The 19,325-nt window shown below is 40.3% G+C and overlaps 1 protein-coding gene across 1 annotated transcript in view; it reads right to left on the bottom strand.

The window, feature by feature from the left end:
• VWA3B (von Willebrand factor A domain containing 3B) overlaps positions 1-19,325 on the bottom strand; it is a 224,257-nt gene that overhangs the window by 88,968 nt on the left and 115,964 nt on the right. The window contains exons 13-14 of the mRNA XM_088026217.1: positions 17,233-17,331; positions 10,416-10,598 (exon numbers count right to left, since the gene is read on the bottom strand). Coding sequence (XP_087882343.1) covers positions 10,416-10,598; positions 17,233-17,331 — 282 coding nt within the window. The remainder of the gene's footprint in view (positions 1-10,415; positions 10,599-17,232; positions 17,332-19,325) is intronic.

The raw sequence follows: 19,325 nt of genomic DNA, 5'->3' as shown, positions 1-19,325 counted from the left end.
ACATTTAGGGCCTTTATATATTCCTCACAGACTGATCTTATTATGTAAATTTTATTTGCTATGATATCTACTTTATTAGTTATTAATACAGCCAATCCAGATTTCTATTGGTGTGTCTTTCTCCTTTTGAACCTACCTATGTTATTGTGCTCGATGTGAGTTTCTTGTATGCAGCATATAATTCAGTCATGTTCTTTTATCCACTCTGCCAATATCTGTCTTTTGTGGGGTAATTAGACCATTTACATTTAAAGTAATTATTGACCTGTTAATACTTATTATTTTATTATTTGTTTTCTACTTGTTTCATTGGTCTTGTTCCTCTGTTTCTCTTTGCCTGCTTCCTTCAGGTTACTTGAATTTTTTTAAAATAATTCTATCTTGGTTTATTTGTAATGTTTTTGAGTATATCTCTTTATATTGTTTTTGTAATGGCTTCTCTGGGTATGGACAGCATATGTATGAGACTTATAACAGTCTACTAGCATTAACATTTTACTACTTCAAGGGAAATATGGAAACCTCACTTCCACTTAGGTCCCTTTACCTTCTTTACTTTTAAATATCACTGTTGTGAATATCAGAGAGTGGTATAATTTTTATTTCAATCATTGAATATGATTTCATGAGGAAAAGGACACTCTATTGCATCTACTCATATTTTTGCTCTTTCTCCCTTTCCTTCATGATGCTCCAAGATTTCTTATTTTATCATTTCCTTTTGCCTGAAGAACTTCCTGTAGTCAATATAAGAGTAGGGCTTCTAGCAACAAATCCTTTTAATTTTTATTTGTCTGAGAATATTTTTATTTCCTCTTCATTCCCGAAGGATATTTTTGTCTAATATAAAATTTGTGACTGATGGTTCTTTTTTTCCCACACTTGAAAATTATTGTGCCACTTCTTTTCTGGCCTCTTTGGTCAAATCCACTGTCAATTTGATGTCATTTCTTTTGGGCTGTTTTTAAGACTTTGTCTTTGATTTTCAAATGTTTAACATGGTGTGTCTTGGCATAGGTCTTGGCATGTGTCTTGGATTTCTTTGGGTTTATCCTCTTTGGAGTTTACTCAGCTTCTTCAATCTGTATGTTTTTATCTTTCACCAAATTTGAGGAGTTTTCAGTTATTCTTCCATGTAGTGTTTAAGCCCCCCTTTTTCTTCTCTCTGGGGAATGCCAATGATGTTGGATCTTTAATTATTGTCCTGTAGGTTCCCATGGTTCTGGCTTTTTTTTTTTTTTCCAGTCTGTTCTCTCCATTGTTCAGATTAGCTGAATTCTATTGTCTGACCTCAAATTCACTGATAAAATCAAGTCATCTCCACTCTCACCACTGAGCCTACGCAGTGAATTTACTTGCTATTATAGCTTTCAGTTCTATAACATTCACTTGGAAATTTTTATACCTTCTACACCTTTGCTGAGATTTTCTATTTGCTCGTTTGTCTCCGGATAACTTGTAATAGATTGTTGAAGCATTTTTATGATAGGTTCTTTAAAATCTTGGTCAGGTAATTCCAACATCTAATTCATCTATCTCAGTGTTGGGATCATGTGATGGTCTTTTCTCACTCAAGGTGTGATTTTATTGGTTCTTGGTATGATGAGTCATTTTTTACTATATCCTGAACATTATGGCTATATTGTGTTATGAGACTCCGGGTCCTATTTTAAAACTTTTATTTTAGCTTGCAGTAACCCTGTTTAAATTTAGCATGTGAGAATTGTCCTGCTTTTGTGGGCTCTTGCTCCAATGGCAGTTTAATTTTCAGAGCCTTTTTGATATTATTTTGGTCTTCTTTATTAATCTGGTGTTACTGGGACTCCCACTGGTCTCTGCTGGTGCTGTTTGAGCAGGCAGAAGGAGTTTCCCCTAGTCAGACTGCCAGGTGTTTCCTGGTGCCTCTACTGCTGTCCCCTGGGTGTCCTGTGTCACTGGGTGGCATAGGAGGGCCCCTGTCCTGCAGGAAGAGAGTTTTCCTGGAATGGACCACTTGCTCTGGCTGGGTCCTTCTTGCCTGTTCTTCCCACACACTCTGTCTCTATGCAGAGAAGAGTCTCAGGTCTGTAGGGAAAAAGAGGCTTCCCAGACTAGGCCACTTGTGGCTGTGTCTTTTTGGCTAGTCCTGCCCACCTACCCCAGTGAACCTGTTTTTCTAGCACACTTTTTATATGTTTGGGGACTCTCATAGCTAAATTTCACTTTCATTTGGGCACAACTGTGTATCTGGTGATTTTTTTTTTCCAGTTATTTTCATTAAGGCAAGCTGCCAGTGTCAGGAGTTCAGGAATTAGGAGTTCGTTCTCTTTACGTGGGCCAGTAATCTCTACTTTGTTCACAGAGAGAAATCCTAAGGGTAGGGAGTCAGAGTACTGAGTAGCCCCAGATAGCACTGCCTCCTTTGGTCTTGTTGATGCTGGATGGGGGTGGAGGATCAGCTCTCCACCCAGAGAGGACCACAGTGGGGGTTACTCCCCCTTCACACTTCATTTATTTTTATTCTGTTCGGTGTTAATGGAGGCTCAGCTCCACATCAACCCTCACTGGCACCAGCGATGGGGGAAAGTGGAGTGCTGTCTATCTTTAACTCACACTTCCTTTTTCATTTTCACTGATGTTGAGTGTTTGTGAAAGTTCATCTCCTTGCTGAGTCCTGCTGAGATGAGGGCTGTGGTGAAGCACAGCAGTGACCAGACCATCCTCACATTGCCTTGTTAAGTCTTAGAGCTGCCTGGTAGGGTAGAGGCCCAGTTTGCCACTGGACTCCACGGTGGGAGAATCAGAGCACTGCTGACTTCCACTGGAGAGCGGATGAACAATAAGCTTCCCTCTCGGGGCCTGGGTGGCTCAGATGGTTAAGTGTCTGCCTTCAGCTCAGGTCATGATCCCAGGGTCCTGGGATTGAGTCCCCCATCAGGCTCCCTGCTCCTTGGGAGCCTGCTTCTCCCTCTGCTTCTCTCTCTCTCTCTCCCTCTCTCTCTCATGAATAGATAAATAAATAAAATCTTTAAAAACAAAAAAAAAGCTTCCCTCTCAATCCTCTGATACTATCCTAGCATGGGATTTAAAGCACCACCTACTCTGTCTAGTGGAGTTTGGAAAATCAGCTTTCCATTCAGCCCTACTTACACTACTCTGGCAGTAAGGAATGGAAGATTAGCTCTCTGGTCAGTTCTGCTGACCCACCTGGCAGAGGGATCAGAGCACCATCTCTTGCTTCCATGGTAGTATGGAAGATCAGCTCTCTGTTCAGCTCCACTCAAATCTCAGGGAAAGGAGTGCAGTTTTTCCACTGTTGTATGGCTGGATTATGGCAGGTATTACAAAAAAGGTTTTCTGTTGTTAGGTCACCTTCTTCCCAATCCTTTGGTTAGGGAGAATAAGCTTTTCTTGGGTCTTTTCTTTTTCTTTCTTTTTTTGGTCTATGCCTGTTAGAGATTCCAGGTTACAGGGTTCAGCAGTGCCCTATCTGGGATATATGGAAGGCATTAACAAATCCCCCAAGACTTACTGCCGTATCATTCCTTAAATTCTGAGGTCCCCAGGAATTCTACCTTCTTCTTTTTACCTTTCAGAGTATTCCTACGCTTATTTGTTTTGTTCTATCCAGGTCTTTTTTAGCTTAAGATGTAGGATCTAGGAGGAATGGGACTACACCATTATTGCTGGTACTGGAAGTCCCTCCAGTAATTTAACTTAAAATTAGATTTAAATAACAAGGGAAAAAAGGCCTTACATATCTACCCATGCAATTACTATGCAGCTACCATGAAGTTATCCTTTGCTTTTCATTCCTTAGTGTAGATCTGTATTTCCATCTGGTATGATTTTCCTTCTGCCTAAAGTACTCCCTTTAATATTTCTTATACAGCAGGTTTAATGGAGATGAATTCTTTCAGTTTTTGTGTATCTTTGAAGTGTTCATTCCACTTTCCTTTTGAAAGATATTTCCGGGGAATAGATTCTACACTGTTTTGTTTTTTTTTTTTTCACTACTTTAAAAATATCACTCCACTGTCTTTTCATGTGCATCGTTTCTGATGAGAAATCTGCTGTTATCCTTACCTGTGTTCCTCTGTACCTATTTGTCTTCTTTCACCCTATCAGTTTAAGATTTTCTCTTTGTCGAGAAAATTCTGAAAGCAGTTTGGGAGAAGAGATATGTAACCTATACTGGGAGAAACACTAGATTGGCAACATACCTAGCCACAGAGACCTGGCAGGCCAGAAAGGACTGGCATGATATCTTCAGAGCACTGAATGAGAAAAATATGCAGCCAAGAATACTATATCGAGCTAGGCTGTCATTGAAAATAGAAGGAGAGATAAAAACCTTCCAGGACAAACAAAAACTAAAGGAATTTGCAAACACAAAACCAGCCCTACAAGAAATATTGAAAGGGGTCCTCTAAGCAAAGAGAGAGCCTAAAAGCAGCATAGACCAGAAAGGAACACAGACAATATTAAGTAACAGTCACCTTACAGGCAATACAATGGCACTAAATTCATATCTTTCAATAGTTACCCTGAATGTAAATGGGCTAAATGCCCCAATCAAAAGACACAGGCTATCAGATTAGATTAAAAAGCAAGACCCATCGATATGCTGTCTGCAAGATACTCATTTTAGACCCAAAGACACCCCCAGATTGAAAGTGAGGGGGTGAAAACCATTTACCATGCTAATGGACACCAAAAGAAAGCTGAGGTGGCAATCCTTCTATCAGACAAATTAGATTTTAAACCAAAGACTGTAATAAGAGATGAGGAAGGACACTATATCCTACTTAAAGGGTCTATCCAACAAGAAGATCTAACAATTGTAAATATCTATGACCCTAACATGGGAGCAGCCAATTATATAAGGCAATTAATAACAAAAGCAAAGAAACACATCGACAACAATACAATAATAGTGGGGGACTTACAACCCCCCTCACTGAAATGGACAGATCATCTAAGCAAAAGATCAACAAGGAAATAAAGACTTTAAATGACACACTGGACCAAATGGACTTCACAGACATATTCAGAACATTCCATCCCAAAGCAATGGAATACACATTCTTCTCTAGTGCCCATGGAACAGTCTCTAGAATAGATCACATCCTAGGTCACAAATCAGGTCTCAACCGGTACCAAAAGATTGGGATTATTCCCTGCATATTTTCAGACCACAGTGCTTTGAAATTAGAACTCAATCACAAGATGAAAGTCGGAAAGAACTCAAATATATAGAGGCTAAAGAGCATCCTACTAAAGAATGAATGGGTCAACCAGGAAATTAAAGAAGAATTAAAAAAATTCATGGAAACCAATGAAAATGAAAACACAACTGTTCAAAATCTTTGGGATGCAGCAAAGGCAGTCCTAAGAGGAAAGTATATAGCAAGACAAGCCTTTCTCAAGAAACAAGAAAGGTCTCAAATACACAACCTAACCCTACACCTAAAGGAGCTAGAGAAAAAAACAGCAAAGAAAGCCTAAACCCAGTAGGAGAAGAGAAATAATAAAGATGAGAGCAGAAATCAATGAAATAGAAACCAACAGAAGAGTAGATCAGATCAACGAAACTAGGAGCTGGTTCTTTGAAAGAACAAGATTGATAAACCCCTGGCCAGACTTTCCAAAAAGAAAAGAGAAATGACCCAAATCAACAAAATCATGAATGAAAGAGGAGAGATCACAACCAACACCAAAGAAATACAAACAATTATAAGAACATATTATGAGCAACTCTATGCCAGCAAATTAGATAACCTGGAAGAAATGGATGCATCCCTAGAGATGTATCAACTACCAAAACTGAACCAGGAAGAAATAGAAAACCTGAACAGACTTATAACCACTAAGGAAATTGAAGTAGTCATGAAAAATCTCCCAACAAACAAAAGCCCAGGGCCAGATGGCTTCCCAGGGGAATTCTACCAAACATTTAAAGAAGAATTAATACCTATTCTCCTGAAACTGTGCCAAAAAATAGAAATGGAAGGAAAACTTCCAAACTCATTTTATGAGGCCAGCATTACCTTGATCCCCAAACCAGACAAAGACCCCAACAAAAAGGAGAATTACATATCAATATCCTTGATGAACACGGATGCAAAAATTCTCACCAAAATACTAGCCAATAGGATCCAACAGTACATTAAAAGGATTATTCACCACGACCAGTGGGATTTATCCCTGGGCTGCAAGGCTGGTTCAACATCCGCAAATCAATCAACGTGATACAATACATTAACAAAAGAAAGAACAAGAATCATATGATCCTCTCAATAGATGCAGAAAAAGCATTTGACAAAGTACAGCATCTTTCTTGATCAAAACTCTTCAGAATATAGAGGGCACATACCTCAATAACATAAAAGCCATCTATGAAAAACCTACAGCGAATATCATTCTCAATGGGGAAAAACTGAGAGCTTTCCCCTTAAGGTCAGGAATGTGGCAGGGATGTCCACTATCACCACTGCTATTCAACATAGTATGAGAAGTCCTGGCCACAGCAATCAGACAACAAAAAGAAATCAAAGGCATCCAAATCGGCAAAGAGGAAGTCAAACTCTCACTCTTTGCAGATGATAGGATACTTTATGTGGAAAACCCAAAAGACTCCACCCCTAAACTGCGAGAACTCATACAAGAATTCCGTAAAGTGGCAGGATATAAAATCAATGCACAGAAATCAGTGGCATTCCTATACACCAACAAGAAGACAGAAGAGAAAGAAATGAAGGAGTCAATCCCATTTACAACTGCACCCAAAACCATAAGATACCTAGGAATAAATCTAACCAAAGAGGCAAAGGATCTGTACTCAGAAAACTATAAAATACTCATGAAAGAAATTGAGGAAGACACAAAGAAATGGAAAAACGTTCCATGCTCATGGATTGGAAGAACAAACATTGTGAAGATGTCAATGCTACCTAGAGCAATGTACACATTCAATGCAATCCCCATCAAAATACCATCCACTTTTTTCAAAGAAATGAAACAAATAATCCTAAAATTTGTATGGAACCAGAAAAGACCCCGAATAGCCAGAGGAATATTGAAAAAGAAAAGCAAAGCTGGTGGCATCACAATTCCGGACTTCCAGCTCTATTACAAAGCTGTCATCATCAAGACAGTATGGTAGTGGCACAAAAACAGACACATCGATCAATGGAACAGAAAAGAGAGCCCAGAAATGGACCCTCAACTCTATGGTCAACTAATCTTTGACAAAGCAGGAAAGAATGTCCAGTGGAAAAAAGACAGTCTCTTCAACAAATGGTGTCAGGAAAATTGGACAGCCACATGAAGAAGAATGAAACTGGACCATTTCCTTACACCGCACACAAAAATAGACTCCAAATGGTTGAAAGACCTAAATGTGAAACAGGAGTCCATCAAAATCCTAAAGGAGAACACAGGCAGCAACCTCTTTGACCTCAGCCGCAGCAACTTCTTCCTAGAAACATCATGAAAGGCAAGGGAAGCCAGGGCAAAAATGAACTATTGGGATTTCATCAAGATAAAAAGCTTGTGCACAGCAAAAGAAACAGTCCACAAAACCAAAAGACATCCGACAGAATGGGAGAAAATATTTGCAAATGACATATCAGATAAAGGGCTAGTATCCAAAATCTATAAAGAACTTATCAAACTCAACACCCAAAGAACAAATAATCCAATCAAGAAATGGGCAGAAGACATGAAGAGATATTTTTCCAAAGAAGACATCCAAATGGCCAACAGACACATGAAAAAGTGCTCAACGTCGCTCGGCATCAGGGAAATCCAAATCAAAACCTCAATGAGATACCACCTCACACCAGTCAGAATGGCTAAAATTAACAAGTCAGGAAATGACAGATGTTGGCCAGGATGCAGAGAAAGGGGAACCCTCCTACACTGTTGGTGGGAATGCAAGGTGGTGCAACCACTCTGGAAAAGAGTATGGAGGTTCCTCAAACAGTTGAAAATAGAGCTACCATACAATCCAGCAATTGCACTACTCGGTATTTACCCCAAAGATACAAGTGTAGGGATCCGAAGGGGTACGTGCACCCTGATGTTTATAGGCGCAATGTCCACAATAGCCAAACTATGGAAAGAGCCAAGATGTCCATCGACAGATGAATGGATAAAGAAGATGTGGTATATATATATACGATGGAATATTATGCAGCCATCAAAAGGAATGCGATCTTGCCATTTGCAACGACGTGGATGGAACTGGAGGGTGTTATGCTGAGCGAAATAAGGCAATCAGAGAAAGACATGTATCATATGACCTCACTGATATGAGGAATTCTTAATCTCAGGAAACAGACTGAGGGTTGCTGGAGTGGGGGTGGGGTGAGAGGGATGTAGTGGCTGGGTGATAGACATTGGGGAGGGTATGTGCTATGGTGAGCCCTGTGAATTGTGCAAGCCTGTTGAATCACAGATCTGTACCTCTGAAACAAATAATGCAATATATGTTAAGAAAAAAAAGAAGAAGATAGCAGGAGGGGAAGAATGAAAGTGGGAAATTGGAGGGGGTGACGAACCATGAGAGACGATGGACTCTGAGAAACAAACTGAGGGTTCTAGAGGGGAGGGGGTGGGAGGATGGGTTAGCCTGGTGATGGGTATTAAAGAGGGCACATTCTGCATGGAGCACTGGGTGTTATGCACAAACAATGAATCATGGAACACTACATCAAACACTAATGATATAATGTATAGTGATCAACATAATAAAAAAATTAAAAAAAAAGATTTTCTCTTTGTCATTACTTCTGAGAAGTTTATTTCTGATATGACTTGGTGTGATTTTCTTCATGTTTCTTGTGCTTGGCATTCATAGTGTTTCTTGGATCTGTGGGTTTATAGTTTCTAACCAATTTGGAAAATTTCTGGCATTATTGTTTCAATTACACATTTATTAGGTTACTTGAATTTTTCCATGGTTCACTTATGCCTTATTTTCTGGGGTTTTGCTTGCTTGTTTATTGTTTTAATTCTCTTTCTTCTCTGTGTTACATTTTGGATAGTTTCTATTGCTGCCTTGCAGTTTACTAGTTTTTTGTTCTGTAGTGTCCTACCTGCTGTTCCTCACATTCCATGCATTTTTTACCTCATACATTGTAGTTATCATCTCTAAAAATTTTATGTGTCTTACTTGTATCTTTCATGTCTCTTTGTTTTTGAACATATCAAACACAGCTACAATAACTGTTTAATGCTCTAATATTAACATTGGAGTCAGCTATGCATATGTTTTAATTTTTCTATTTGCTTTTTCTCCTCACTATGGACCTGTATTTTCCTGCTTCTGTACATACCTGGTACTCTTGATTAGATGTCAGAAATTGTCAGTTTTACTTTTTTGGGTAATGTATAGTTTTGGTTTCTTATAATTATTCCAGGGGTTTGTTCAGGGATGCAATTAGGTTCCTTGGAAATAGATTGATCCTTTCGGGTCTTGCATTTAAGATTTTCTAGGCAGAACTGGAGCAGAATTTCCTTGTTCATATTCTTGAGACAAGACCCTTCTTTATACTCTACCTAATGCCTACTGGATTATGAGGTTTTCCAGTCTAGCTGATGTGGGTGGTCACTATTCCCTTCCCTGTGTAAGCTCAGAGAAGTCATTGTTCCCTCCAATCCTTTCAGATGATTCATTCCCCAGACTCTGGTAGGTTTCTTCAAATGTAAGCACTGATTGGTACTCTGGCTAGCCCTGGATTTAAAGTGACTCCACAGGACAGACAATAAGACAAAAAACATTCTCTAGAATGGCAATCTTGAAATGCATATCCTCAGGCCAAAATTAGAGGACAGGATAATAGAATTTTATTTACCTTTTTCCATCAGCCCATTAGAATGAAATGCTTTATCAGATGGTCCCGCGGTTATACAGTCTGAGAAGTCAGGAGACAACTACCTAGGATCTGAATTTTTCTTAAGTTTCCCACAAATGCCTGTAAACAGCAGTGGTTAACAAACTCCAAGTAGGGACCCTCTGGGATGCTTGTTAAAAATACAGATTCCTAAATTTGGCAAAATATTGATAATTATTGAATCTGACTGATGGGTACATGGGACGGGGGTCCACATACTCTTACTTTTGTGTATGTTTGAAACTTTCCATAATAATAAGCTTAGAAGAAAAACAAAATATATTAATTAAGATTCCTGGGCCTCTACACCTAGAGCCTAATTTAGCAGCTCTGCAATGACCCAGGAATCTGCATTTTCATAAATGCCTTAGTTCAGATGGTCCTTGGACCACATTTTGCAGTACATGCAAAATGATTTTATTTGCTCAACTTAACTGTCTTTATGGCAATTTTCTCAACTAAGTTATTGTCCATTGGCCTCCAGTCTGTAATGCTCAAATAAATGAACACTCTCTTCTCAATTCATTAAGCTCTTACCTGAACAATCCCTGGAGGACACAGATCCTTACAGCCAAAATTATAAAAATGGAACTCTCCCCCAGTCAAAGAAGCAAGCTCGTTCAAAAATCCATTTGCAATCTCATCATTATAATTGAAGGAGATGGTGTAAATAGGAATTTTCTGAAAAACTTTGACTTGGTCTATAACCATTTCAGTTGGCTGAAATGATACATTTTGAGGGGGAAACAAGGAGATGGAAAGAGAGAAAAAATAAAATGTGAAAATCCTTAGTATTTGCTATAGACAGTGAGATTCTCAACTAGTAATTCCTTATACAGTGATGAATGGCTTCTTGGAAAGGTGTCAATTCAATTCAATAAACAAAGCAAACACTGCCAGATGGTAAAGTATGAAGACCAATGACTCAGCCCTTGCCTCTGAGGGCTCAAATTTGGTGGAGAAAAGAATCTGGAAGAAAGATGTGATTAACCAAATCACTCAATTTTAGGTGTACCTGAGCCTAGAGTTCATGCTTTTAAAGTGTTGGGCTATACTTTAGAGCACTGAAAGTATCAGGGTAGAACACCCTGGCTATTGGGATTCTACAGAGTGATGCTACTGGATCTCAATGCAGCTTCCAAAACATCTACTTGAAAAGAGCATTTTCCAGCTTCAGATAGGCCATAGTCAATGTGTCTCCCACAGAGTGAAAGAAGAAAGTTACTGAGGGTCTTTCCATGTGCTGGGCACTCTGTTGAGAGTATAACATGGCAGTTAATCCTCACAACCATCTTGTGAGGTAGTTAGAAAGATGGATAGTTGCCTACTAATATAAATTCCTCTCATCCTTTTTATTGGCAGAACCCTGGTTTTCTTTTCATGACAGCAATGTGCCCAGTTTAAAACAAACAAACAACACACACACATAAAAACTCATCTTCTGACACTCTTTTGCAGCTAGACTTAGGCTCGTGACCCAGTTCTGTCCCTTGAGATATAGGCAGATGTCCCAGGGAAGAGATTCCTTTTCTCTAATAAAAAGGCAAATATTTAACAAACAAACAAACAAAAAAACTCTAATGTTCTTCCCCTTCCCATCCCCCTCCACAGAAAATGGACACTGCCTAAAGATGGAGTAGCCATTTTGCAATAAGGAGGGTAGAAATAATAAACAAAGACGGCGGAGAATGAATACAAAAAGAAGCCTGTTTTCTTGGAGACATCTGTGAGTAGCTGTAGAACATAGACTACCTACTGCTGGGCTTCTTATCCATAGGAATATAAATCTCTCCATTGTTTCAGGCATCATTTGTCTGCTCCTCTACTTTTCTTCCCAGTAATATGCAACCCTACTTGGCCCAGTAGGTATGGGCCCCACATACAGAAGGAGGAATTGAGACTCAGAAGGATTCAGTTTCCTAGGGCCATCAAGCTCTTAAATAGTAAGCCTGGAATTTAAAGTCAATTTTTAGTATAAGAAGCAATGTCAAACTGTTTGTTTCCCTTCATTTGCAATAAAATTGTCTCTTGAGAAGTACTGACTCTCAGGTAATGTTTACATTACCTAACCCTCTGGAAAGAACTGATGAATTCCCCTACTATCTCTCCACCACACCACCACAGCCCAGCTGAGAACCTCCGGAAACTGCCTCTGATTGGCCTACCTCCACTTCCTCTACATTTCTCAGTGCCAGGAGTCCCTCTTTGATTAACCCAACTTGCTGGCTCCTTCAGCCAGTTCCACTGTCCACTTCCAGTTCCTATCATTTGGCCTTTAACCCTTCCTATATTTATGTTACGCGTCCTGGGAAGGCAGAGTGTAAAGGGAGACACACGACTGGCTGGCCTTGTACAGCTCACACACTGCCCAGGAAGTGGCTGGTTAAGTGGTCCCCCAGGTTCTGGTCCCATTCTAGCTACCACTGACACACAGCCTCAGTCTCTGGGTCTGGCTCCAGCATTGAGCCTGCCCCTGCTCATAAGCCCACCTTCACCTTTCATTCTTTTTCTCTCCTCTCCCCTCTGGCCATCAGCTGGTTTCTTTCTTTCTTTCTTTTTTTTAATGTTCAGTTAGCCAGCATATAGTACATCATTAGTTTTTGATGTAGCATTCAACGATTCATTAGTTGCATATAACACCCAGTGCTCATCACAACACCTGCTTCTAACCAAACAGTAACCTAAACGAGCTACCCCATCCCTCTTGTCAAATGCAAGCACAGAGCAAGGCCCTCTCTGCTGCCTCCCCTTCATTCAGCCTAGCTTCTATTTCTGAGTACCTACTATGTATCAAGCACTAAGAGCTCTGCTCATGCTGTCTACCTGTATCCTCTCTACAACCCTCTGAGGTAGGTACTATTATTATCCGTGTTTCTTACCAGCAAATCCTGGCCACTGACCCTGATACCAGAATGGAGATGCTAGCTCTAAATTCTGTTAATTTTATAGTCTTTTAGCCAGGAACTATTCTTACACTGACTTACAGCTGAGATATTTGGAAAGGGAAAGAAATTAGCATTGATTTAATACTGACTGTGGGTGCCAGGTACCACGGGTAGCGTTTTCATTTGTTCATATGCTGCCTGACATTATTTCATATATTTATTTGCTCATTGCCTACCTCCCTATAAAACACAAGCTCCACTGAAGACAAGCACCTTGTTCATCTTGCTTCCACTGTACCCCAGACTGATAGCACTGTCTGGCATATAAAAGGTACTCAAATATCTGTGGAATGCATTCATGGGAACATCATCTGATTTACTCAAAGCAACCCTGTGAGTAGGGAGTATTGGCTTTAAGCCAGAGATGAGGAAATTCACAGTACAGGACTTGCCCAAGGTCATTCAGATGGGCAGTGCTGGGGGTGCGCTTCCAACCCAGGTCTCTAGCTCCAACACCATATCCATCATTCCATACAGCTAAAGAGTGCACAGGCATGAGAAAGTCTGTTAGGGTATCGTACTGAGCCCGCCACATGCATCCAGCCTCAGGTAGTGTTTTTCTAAACTGGCATGATGTTCTGGTACCCAGTGTGGTGGTAGAGAGCTGCAGAGAGTGGGGGTGTTGCAGAAGGAGCTCCATGCCTGCAGTGGAAAATAGCCATGCCTGACCTCCTGCCTATACCCCACCCAGATTCCTCTCCCTCGTTTATGCCCTCACAGCTTTGAAGAGGAGACTCAGAACCTGGAAGTAAATCTTTTACCACACCAGCCTCGCTGACCCTGACTCCTTCCAGCCACTCACTCTAGTAGCTCTGTTACTAGAAAGCAGTGGGCCTTCTCCCTGTGCAATGCCTACACACCACTGAAGAAGGCTTTCTCAGCCCAGAACTCCTTCATATGTTCCCCACAGAAGTCCCTTCAGTCCCTAAATGAGGCCAAGCAGCATACCTGAGAGACTCTCCCCAGTTCCCTCTTCTCTGAATCTAAACAGATGTGCAGCCAGATGACCCTTTCACCACAAATGTCAACTTGGGGTGGCAAGAAAGGCAGGGATAGGTTCTCCTAACTCTCCTAACTTCTCCTGAAGGAGGTTTGTCTGTGCAGGTGGCTCACCTGTGCCTTCTCTGTGCTCCCACCCCTTGCACAGCTCATATTAAGCTTTACCCATTCCTTTTTGTTTAGAATGGTGCAGAAGCCTTCCTCACTCCCATTTTCTTGATTCCTGCTAGGGCAAGTTCCTTACTTTAAAGAAGCCTCAAAATGCAGCCAAAGACTGTGCTGGGCTGTGTCCATTCACACCTAAAGATGCCCACCGAAGGACACCTAGCAATGACGACTAATATTACTAGAATTCTTTTAACTTGGTTAATTTAAGACTTAACTTGCTATATAATTCTTCCCTGGACATTTATAAACAAGCAGTAAGCTGGTATCTATGGAATTAAATCCTGAATATCATCTCTGTGTGTCCTTTCAAGCAGAAAATTTTGCTGAGTATTGGGAATAATAGCACTGGCCTTAACATATTCAGGTCCTACAAAGTCAGTGAAAATTCAAAAAGAAATGGAGATCGAGTGATACATCTTAATGTCCTCTACACAGAACACCAATATCAAATATTCATTTGTTTTTTGGAGAGAATATGAGGGACAATGCAGAAGAAATGGACTGTATGTGAGAAAAGGCAGATATGAACACAAAGTGCCTAATGAGGAGTTTATAAATTACTTTTCAGGTGGCCTGCATATTTCTGATTCCAATTATCATCTGTATCCACAGTTCTTCATCTCTAAGCAGACCAGAGGCCCTCTGGTGAAAGCTAAGGAGGGCTATTCTCCCCAGAGAAACGTACAAGTACATTTTGTATACACTCTTGGGAGATTCCAGACCCTCAGAAGTACATGGTGCACTGTGGATCAAGAATCCTTCCCGATACACAGCTAACAGGAGTGTTACTTGGTCCATTCCTCCTGTGGGACTATTTGGCAGTATCTATCAAAATGCATACCTTTGGACTAAGTCTACTTCTCAGACTATATGCTACAGATATACATATGCAAAACATCTGTGCACAGCTACTTTTGCAACATAGCGTATAACAGAAAGACTGAAAACAACCTCAGTGTCCATCTCTAGGAATTACTAGGCAGCTATAAAAAAAAAAATGAGGAAGTTCTTTATATATTAAGCAATTTTCAAGGCACATTGTTTTATTAATAAAGGTGCAAAATGTGTGTAATACAGCATCATTTATATATTTATAAAAGAGAGTATATATAAACACATTTCTGCTTGCATAACAGTCTCTGAAAGAAGATATAAGAAATTGGTAACATACATTGCCTCTTAGCTAGTGAACAGGAGGTAGGAGTGAGAACCTTCTCTGCATACCCTTTTGTACCTTTGTAATTTATACATGTGAATGTATTACTATTCAAAAATTAAATAAACAAAATTAATTTCCAAGGTAGAAGTTATATTAAATCTATATAATGGAATATGATGCAGTCATTGAGAATGATGTTTTGAAAGAATTTCTCATGACTTGTAAAAAAAATGCATATATTAGATGAAACAAGGCAGAACACAAAACTGAATTATGACTGAGTTAAACTTTCTTCTTTTTTATGCTTATATGCTTATCTATATTTTCTAAATGGCCTACAGTGCAAACAGTGAAATCAGTGAGTTTATTAAAAAGATAAAGACCCCTTGTCCAGATGACTTTCAAATCAGAATCTCTAGCCCCCATCTTCCCCAAACACCAGCCCCATATTTCTAGGGGCCTCTGGACATCCATGGACTATAGATGCTCAAACTCGACTTCTTCCACCAGCAACTCCTGAGCTTGTTCCTTCTTTAAATTTAAATTTAAGTCAGTTACTAACATAATTATAACCCAGAAATCAGTCACATCGTGATTCCTTTTTCTCTTGCCCCCATCTTCTCACTCTGTCCTCCTCTGCTCCCAAACTGGTCACCAAGTCCTTTGATGCTACTCTATTATCTCCTCTCTGAGGAGAGTCCTCTCTTCCACATTTCTGTTTCCTACCTGACATGTGCCTAAAGTACAGGTGAATGGGACCACCTGCCCCACTGAGCACCCACCCCCACTGTAGTAAAGCCTACCCACTCATTCCAGGTGGCCATCAAGGACAATCTCCCCCAACCAAACTTTCCAGCTTCAACCCAACACTCTTCCATCATTGCCTTTGCTCTCAGATTGTTTCTCTGGGCAGCCCACATATTTCCACACCTCTGTTCCTTCTGCCCAGGATACCAGTAATCTCCTCTGTTCAGAAAATTCTTTCTCCTCTTTCCAGACACAGCTCAAATGTCCCCTCCTTAGTGGAACCTTCCCCAACCTTCTCTCCATCTTGTACAGCAATATTCATCACTCTGCTCCCAGACATCTCACAGCACAGACAACCCCACACCCTGTGTCAGATCAGAGTTAAACGTACATGTCTAGCATATCCTCCAAAGTGTAAATGCCCCTAAGGCAGGGGTAAAATACTATTCATGTTTGTAGCCTCAAACCTTGGCACCACACACGGAACATAAGCATGGCAGAATAAATTGGTTTTGAATAGAAAGCACAGTGATGTTGATAGGAAAATGATCCAAAATTTCACTTTACATATAACTTCTCTGCCATAAATCTAATGCTGTAATAAAATCCAGTTGCTTTACTATTTAAGCCCTGGACCATTTGAGGCAGGATATTTTACAATATTTGCCTAGCACTCTTCACATGCAAATACCTCACAAGGAAGGATGCAAGTTGATACTAATTCACTTCAGCGGTTAATTTACATTGTACTGGCCTGCAAATCCATATGTTTATTTAATGCCCAGAGCATTAGTCTTTCATTCACAAAGCTCAAAAGAAGATGAACAGACTCCGCTAAAACTTTTCAAATATTTTCCAGTCAGGCTAAGCAAAACAAAGAACATTTCACTAGAAAGGCATGCTTTTGTTTAAATGATTACTAAGTTAAAATTAGGGGTAAAACCAAGGACATTGTGCAGTGACATGTTTAGATCTGGAGTCCCCAAAGGAAAAAAAAAAATCAAAAAGAATCTCCTTACTCTTAGTTTGTAACAAAATATAAACCAGTCCTCAATGAAAAGGTGGGTAACGGCTTTCATGGGATTGGTCTCCAGGCCTGTGGGTGTGTGGCACATGAACAAGACATTTGCTGTCACATAAATTCTCCTCCGCATTTCAGCAAACGAATTCCTCAGTGTATTTTGTCACCTCAGTTCTGGGTCCCTAAGCCAAGGAAACATCTCTCAACAGCTTTACAAGCTGTTTCAAGCAGTTGAAAATGTCCCTCAAACCCATTCTCGGCATTTGCTTCCAGGGTACTTGTGAGTCCCTTTTTGTTCCCAACTTTGGTAAGTACCTGATCAGGTCTCCCATCTGTCAAAAGGTAGATTACTTGTGTTTCTTCATCAGCAAAAGCAATTTGCAGGGCATGCAGGGTGTTTGTGGAACTTCCGATCTACAAAGAAGAGAGAGAGAGATATCAAGCACATACTTGAATCTCAAGAAAAATCTCACAAACAACTGTTATTTATTTTCTGCTTCAAAAAAAAAAGAGAAAAATACTTGTGAAGTAAAAGATAAAATTATGTTGAGATAATAATTTAAATCCAGTAATTCCAAGGAGCCAAATCCCTGGGTGTGCCAGAAAAGCCTCTATCCAGACAATTCCAGGACTGCTAAAAGCCAGGACTATGGATTTCCTGTCCTGACGACATAGCTCTTAATGCAACTTCATCTTTGTGTCTTTCTGTGTGAGGCACTAACTCTGTTACTGTTCATTCGGCTGTCAACACAGCTTACATATACAGTCTGAATACAAGCCTGGCAGGGCAAACCAGGATTTATTCAAAAGTGAGCATGGTAACATCGGCCATCTGGGGTAGAGCAAAGAAACTGTGTTTTTAAAACCCCTGCAGTTTCTGCCCAAGGATATAGAGCACTGGCCAGTGTCACTGCCAAACTTAGAACAAAAAGAAGCCAGACAAACAACAAGTAAATGCCTTTTGTTACGCTCATCAGAGTGCTCAGGTCACAGGGCAACTCGCTGGCCCCAAATGTGAAGACAGACAGGCCCGTGCAGAGACCAGTTAGATGCAAACACTCCTTGGCATGAGATGCAGCAGACACTAGTAAGAAAAGTTTGCCTGGGGGGGATTGGTGAATTGGTAGAGGCTAGCCAGATATATATTGGTGAGAAGGTAAAGGTCCACAGGCCACCAATAGAGGGGAAATCTGCATTCTTCTGCATTGAAGGCTTTTTCGCCATAAAGCCCACAGGGTGCTCACAGAAAAGACTGGCCCAAGAAAGTCTCCTTCATGGAGCAGAACTGGGAAAGAACAGTGACACAGGAACTCTTATGTTCCATCTCACCTTCAGAATAAAAGCCCTAATGTGTGAATGTGGGGGTTGGGGCGCCGGAGGGGGGCAAGGAACACAGTCACCCTTAGGCCATTGGTGAAAATCCAGGAGAGCAGAGGGAAGGAAAGGGGGAAAAACCAAACCCTCCACACCCGGAAAAGGAGCAAGGCTAGGTGCTGGGCTCAGAACTACTGAGATGAACACACCCCCGAGCCTCTGGGACACCAGCCTGCCTAAGATGAGAACACCCACCCCAGCACTCCCCTATGATCCCTGACTGGCAAGGAACTTGTAAAGAGACAGACTCTCTCTGAGGCCCAATGTGAAAGGAAAATTAAAATCTGAGGGCGGAACAGACAGTGAAGAACAAGTCTCTAGCACATCATCCCCAACCCTAAGCCAAGTACCACCACAAGAATTTGAGGGGAATGTGCACTGGAGGTAACAGTAACAAACAAACCTCAAACCTAGCCCAGCTCTGGATTAGATTAAATTTATGCCTCTCCCCCCAAAAAGAAAGGTATACTCATTTCCAGACATAAATAATATTTATTTCAGTGTCTATATACTACATGTGATGTCTAGCTTTTAAGAACAATAACAAAAAAAGTAAGCATGCTAAAAAGAAAGAAACAACATACTACCAAGATACAAAAGTACTCATCAGAAAAAAATTCAGGTATGACACAGATGCTGAAACTATTTGAAAGAAATTTAAAAGAACTGTGATTAATACATTAAAATTTCTAATGGCAAAGGTGAACAACACGGGAGACCAGATGGGTAATTTCAGCAGAGGGATGAAAACCTTAAGAAATAACTGAATGGAAACACTAAACATCAAAAACACAGTAATGAAATAAAAAAGAAAAAACAACACAGTAATGCAGATGAATACAAAGAGTAATCAAAACCAAAACGAGCATCAAAGGGCTATGGGATGATATCACATGGTCTGACATGTGCATAATTGGAAACACAACAAAGAAAACAGGATAGGAGAAATAACTGAAAAAAGGGCTGAGAATTTTCCAAAAACAATGACAGACATAAACCCATGGACCCAAGAAGGTCAAGTAGGATAAATAAAA

The sequence above is a fragment of the Eumetopias jubatus genome, unplaced genomic scaffold (assembly GCF_037043125.1).
Source record: "Eumetopias jubatus isolate StellerSeaLion01/CBP00866 unplaced genomic scaffold, mEumJub1_p1.0 scaffold_9, whole genome shotgun sequence".
NCBI lineage: Eukaryota > Metazoa > Chordata > Mammalia > Carnivora > Otariidae > Eumetopias > Eumetopias jubatus.
Note: the sequence above shows the minus strand (reverse complement) of the source record. Positions and strands in the feature narration are given on the sequence as shown.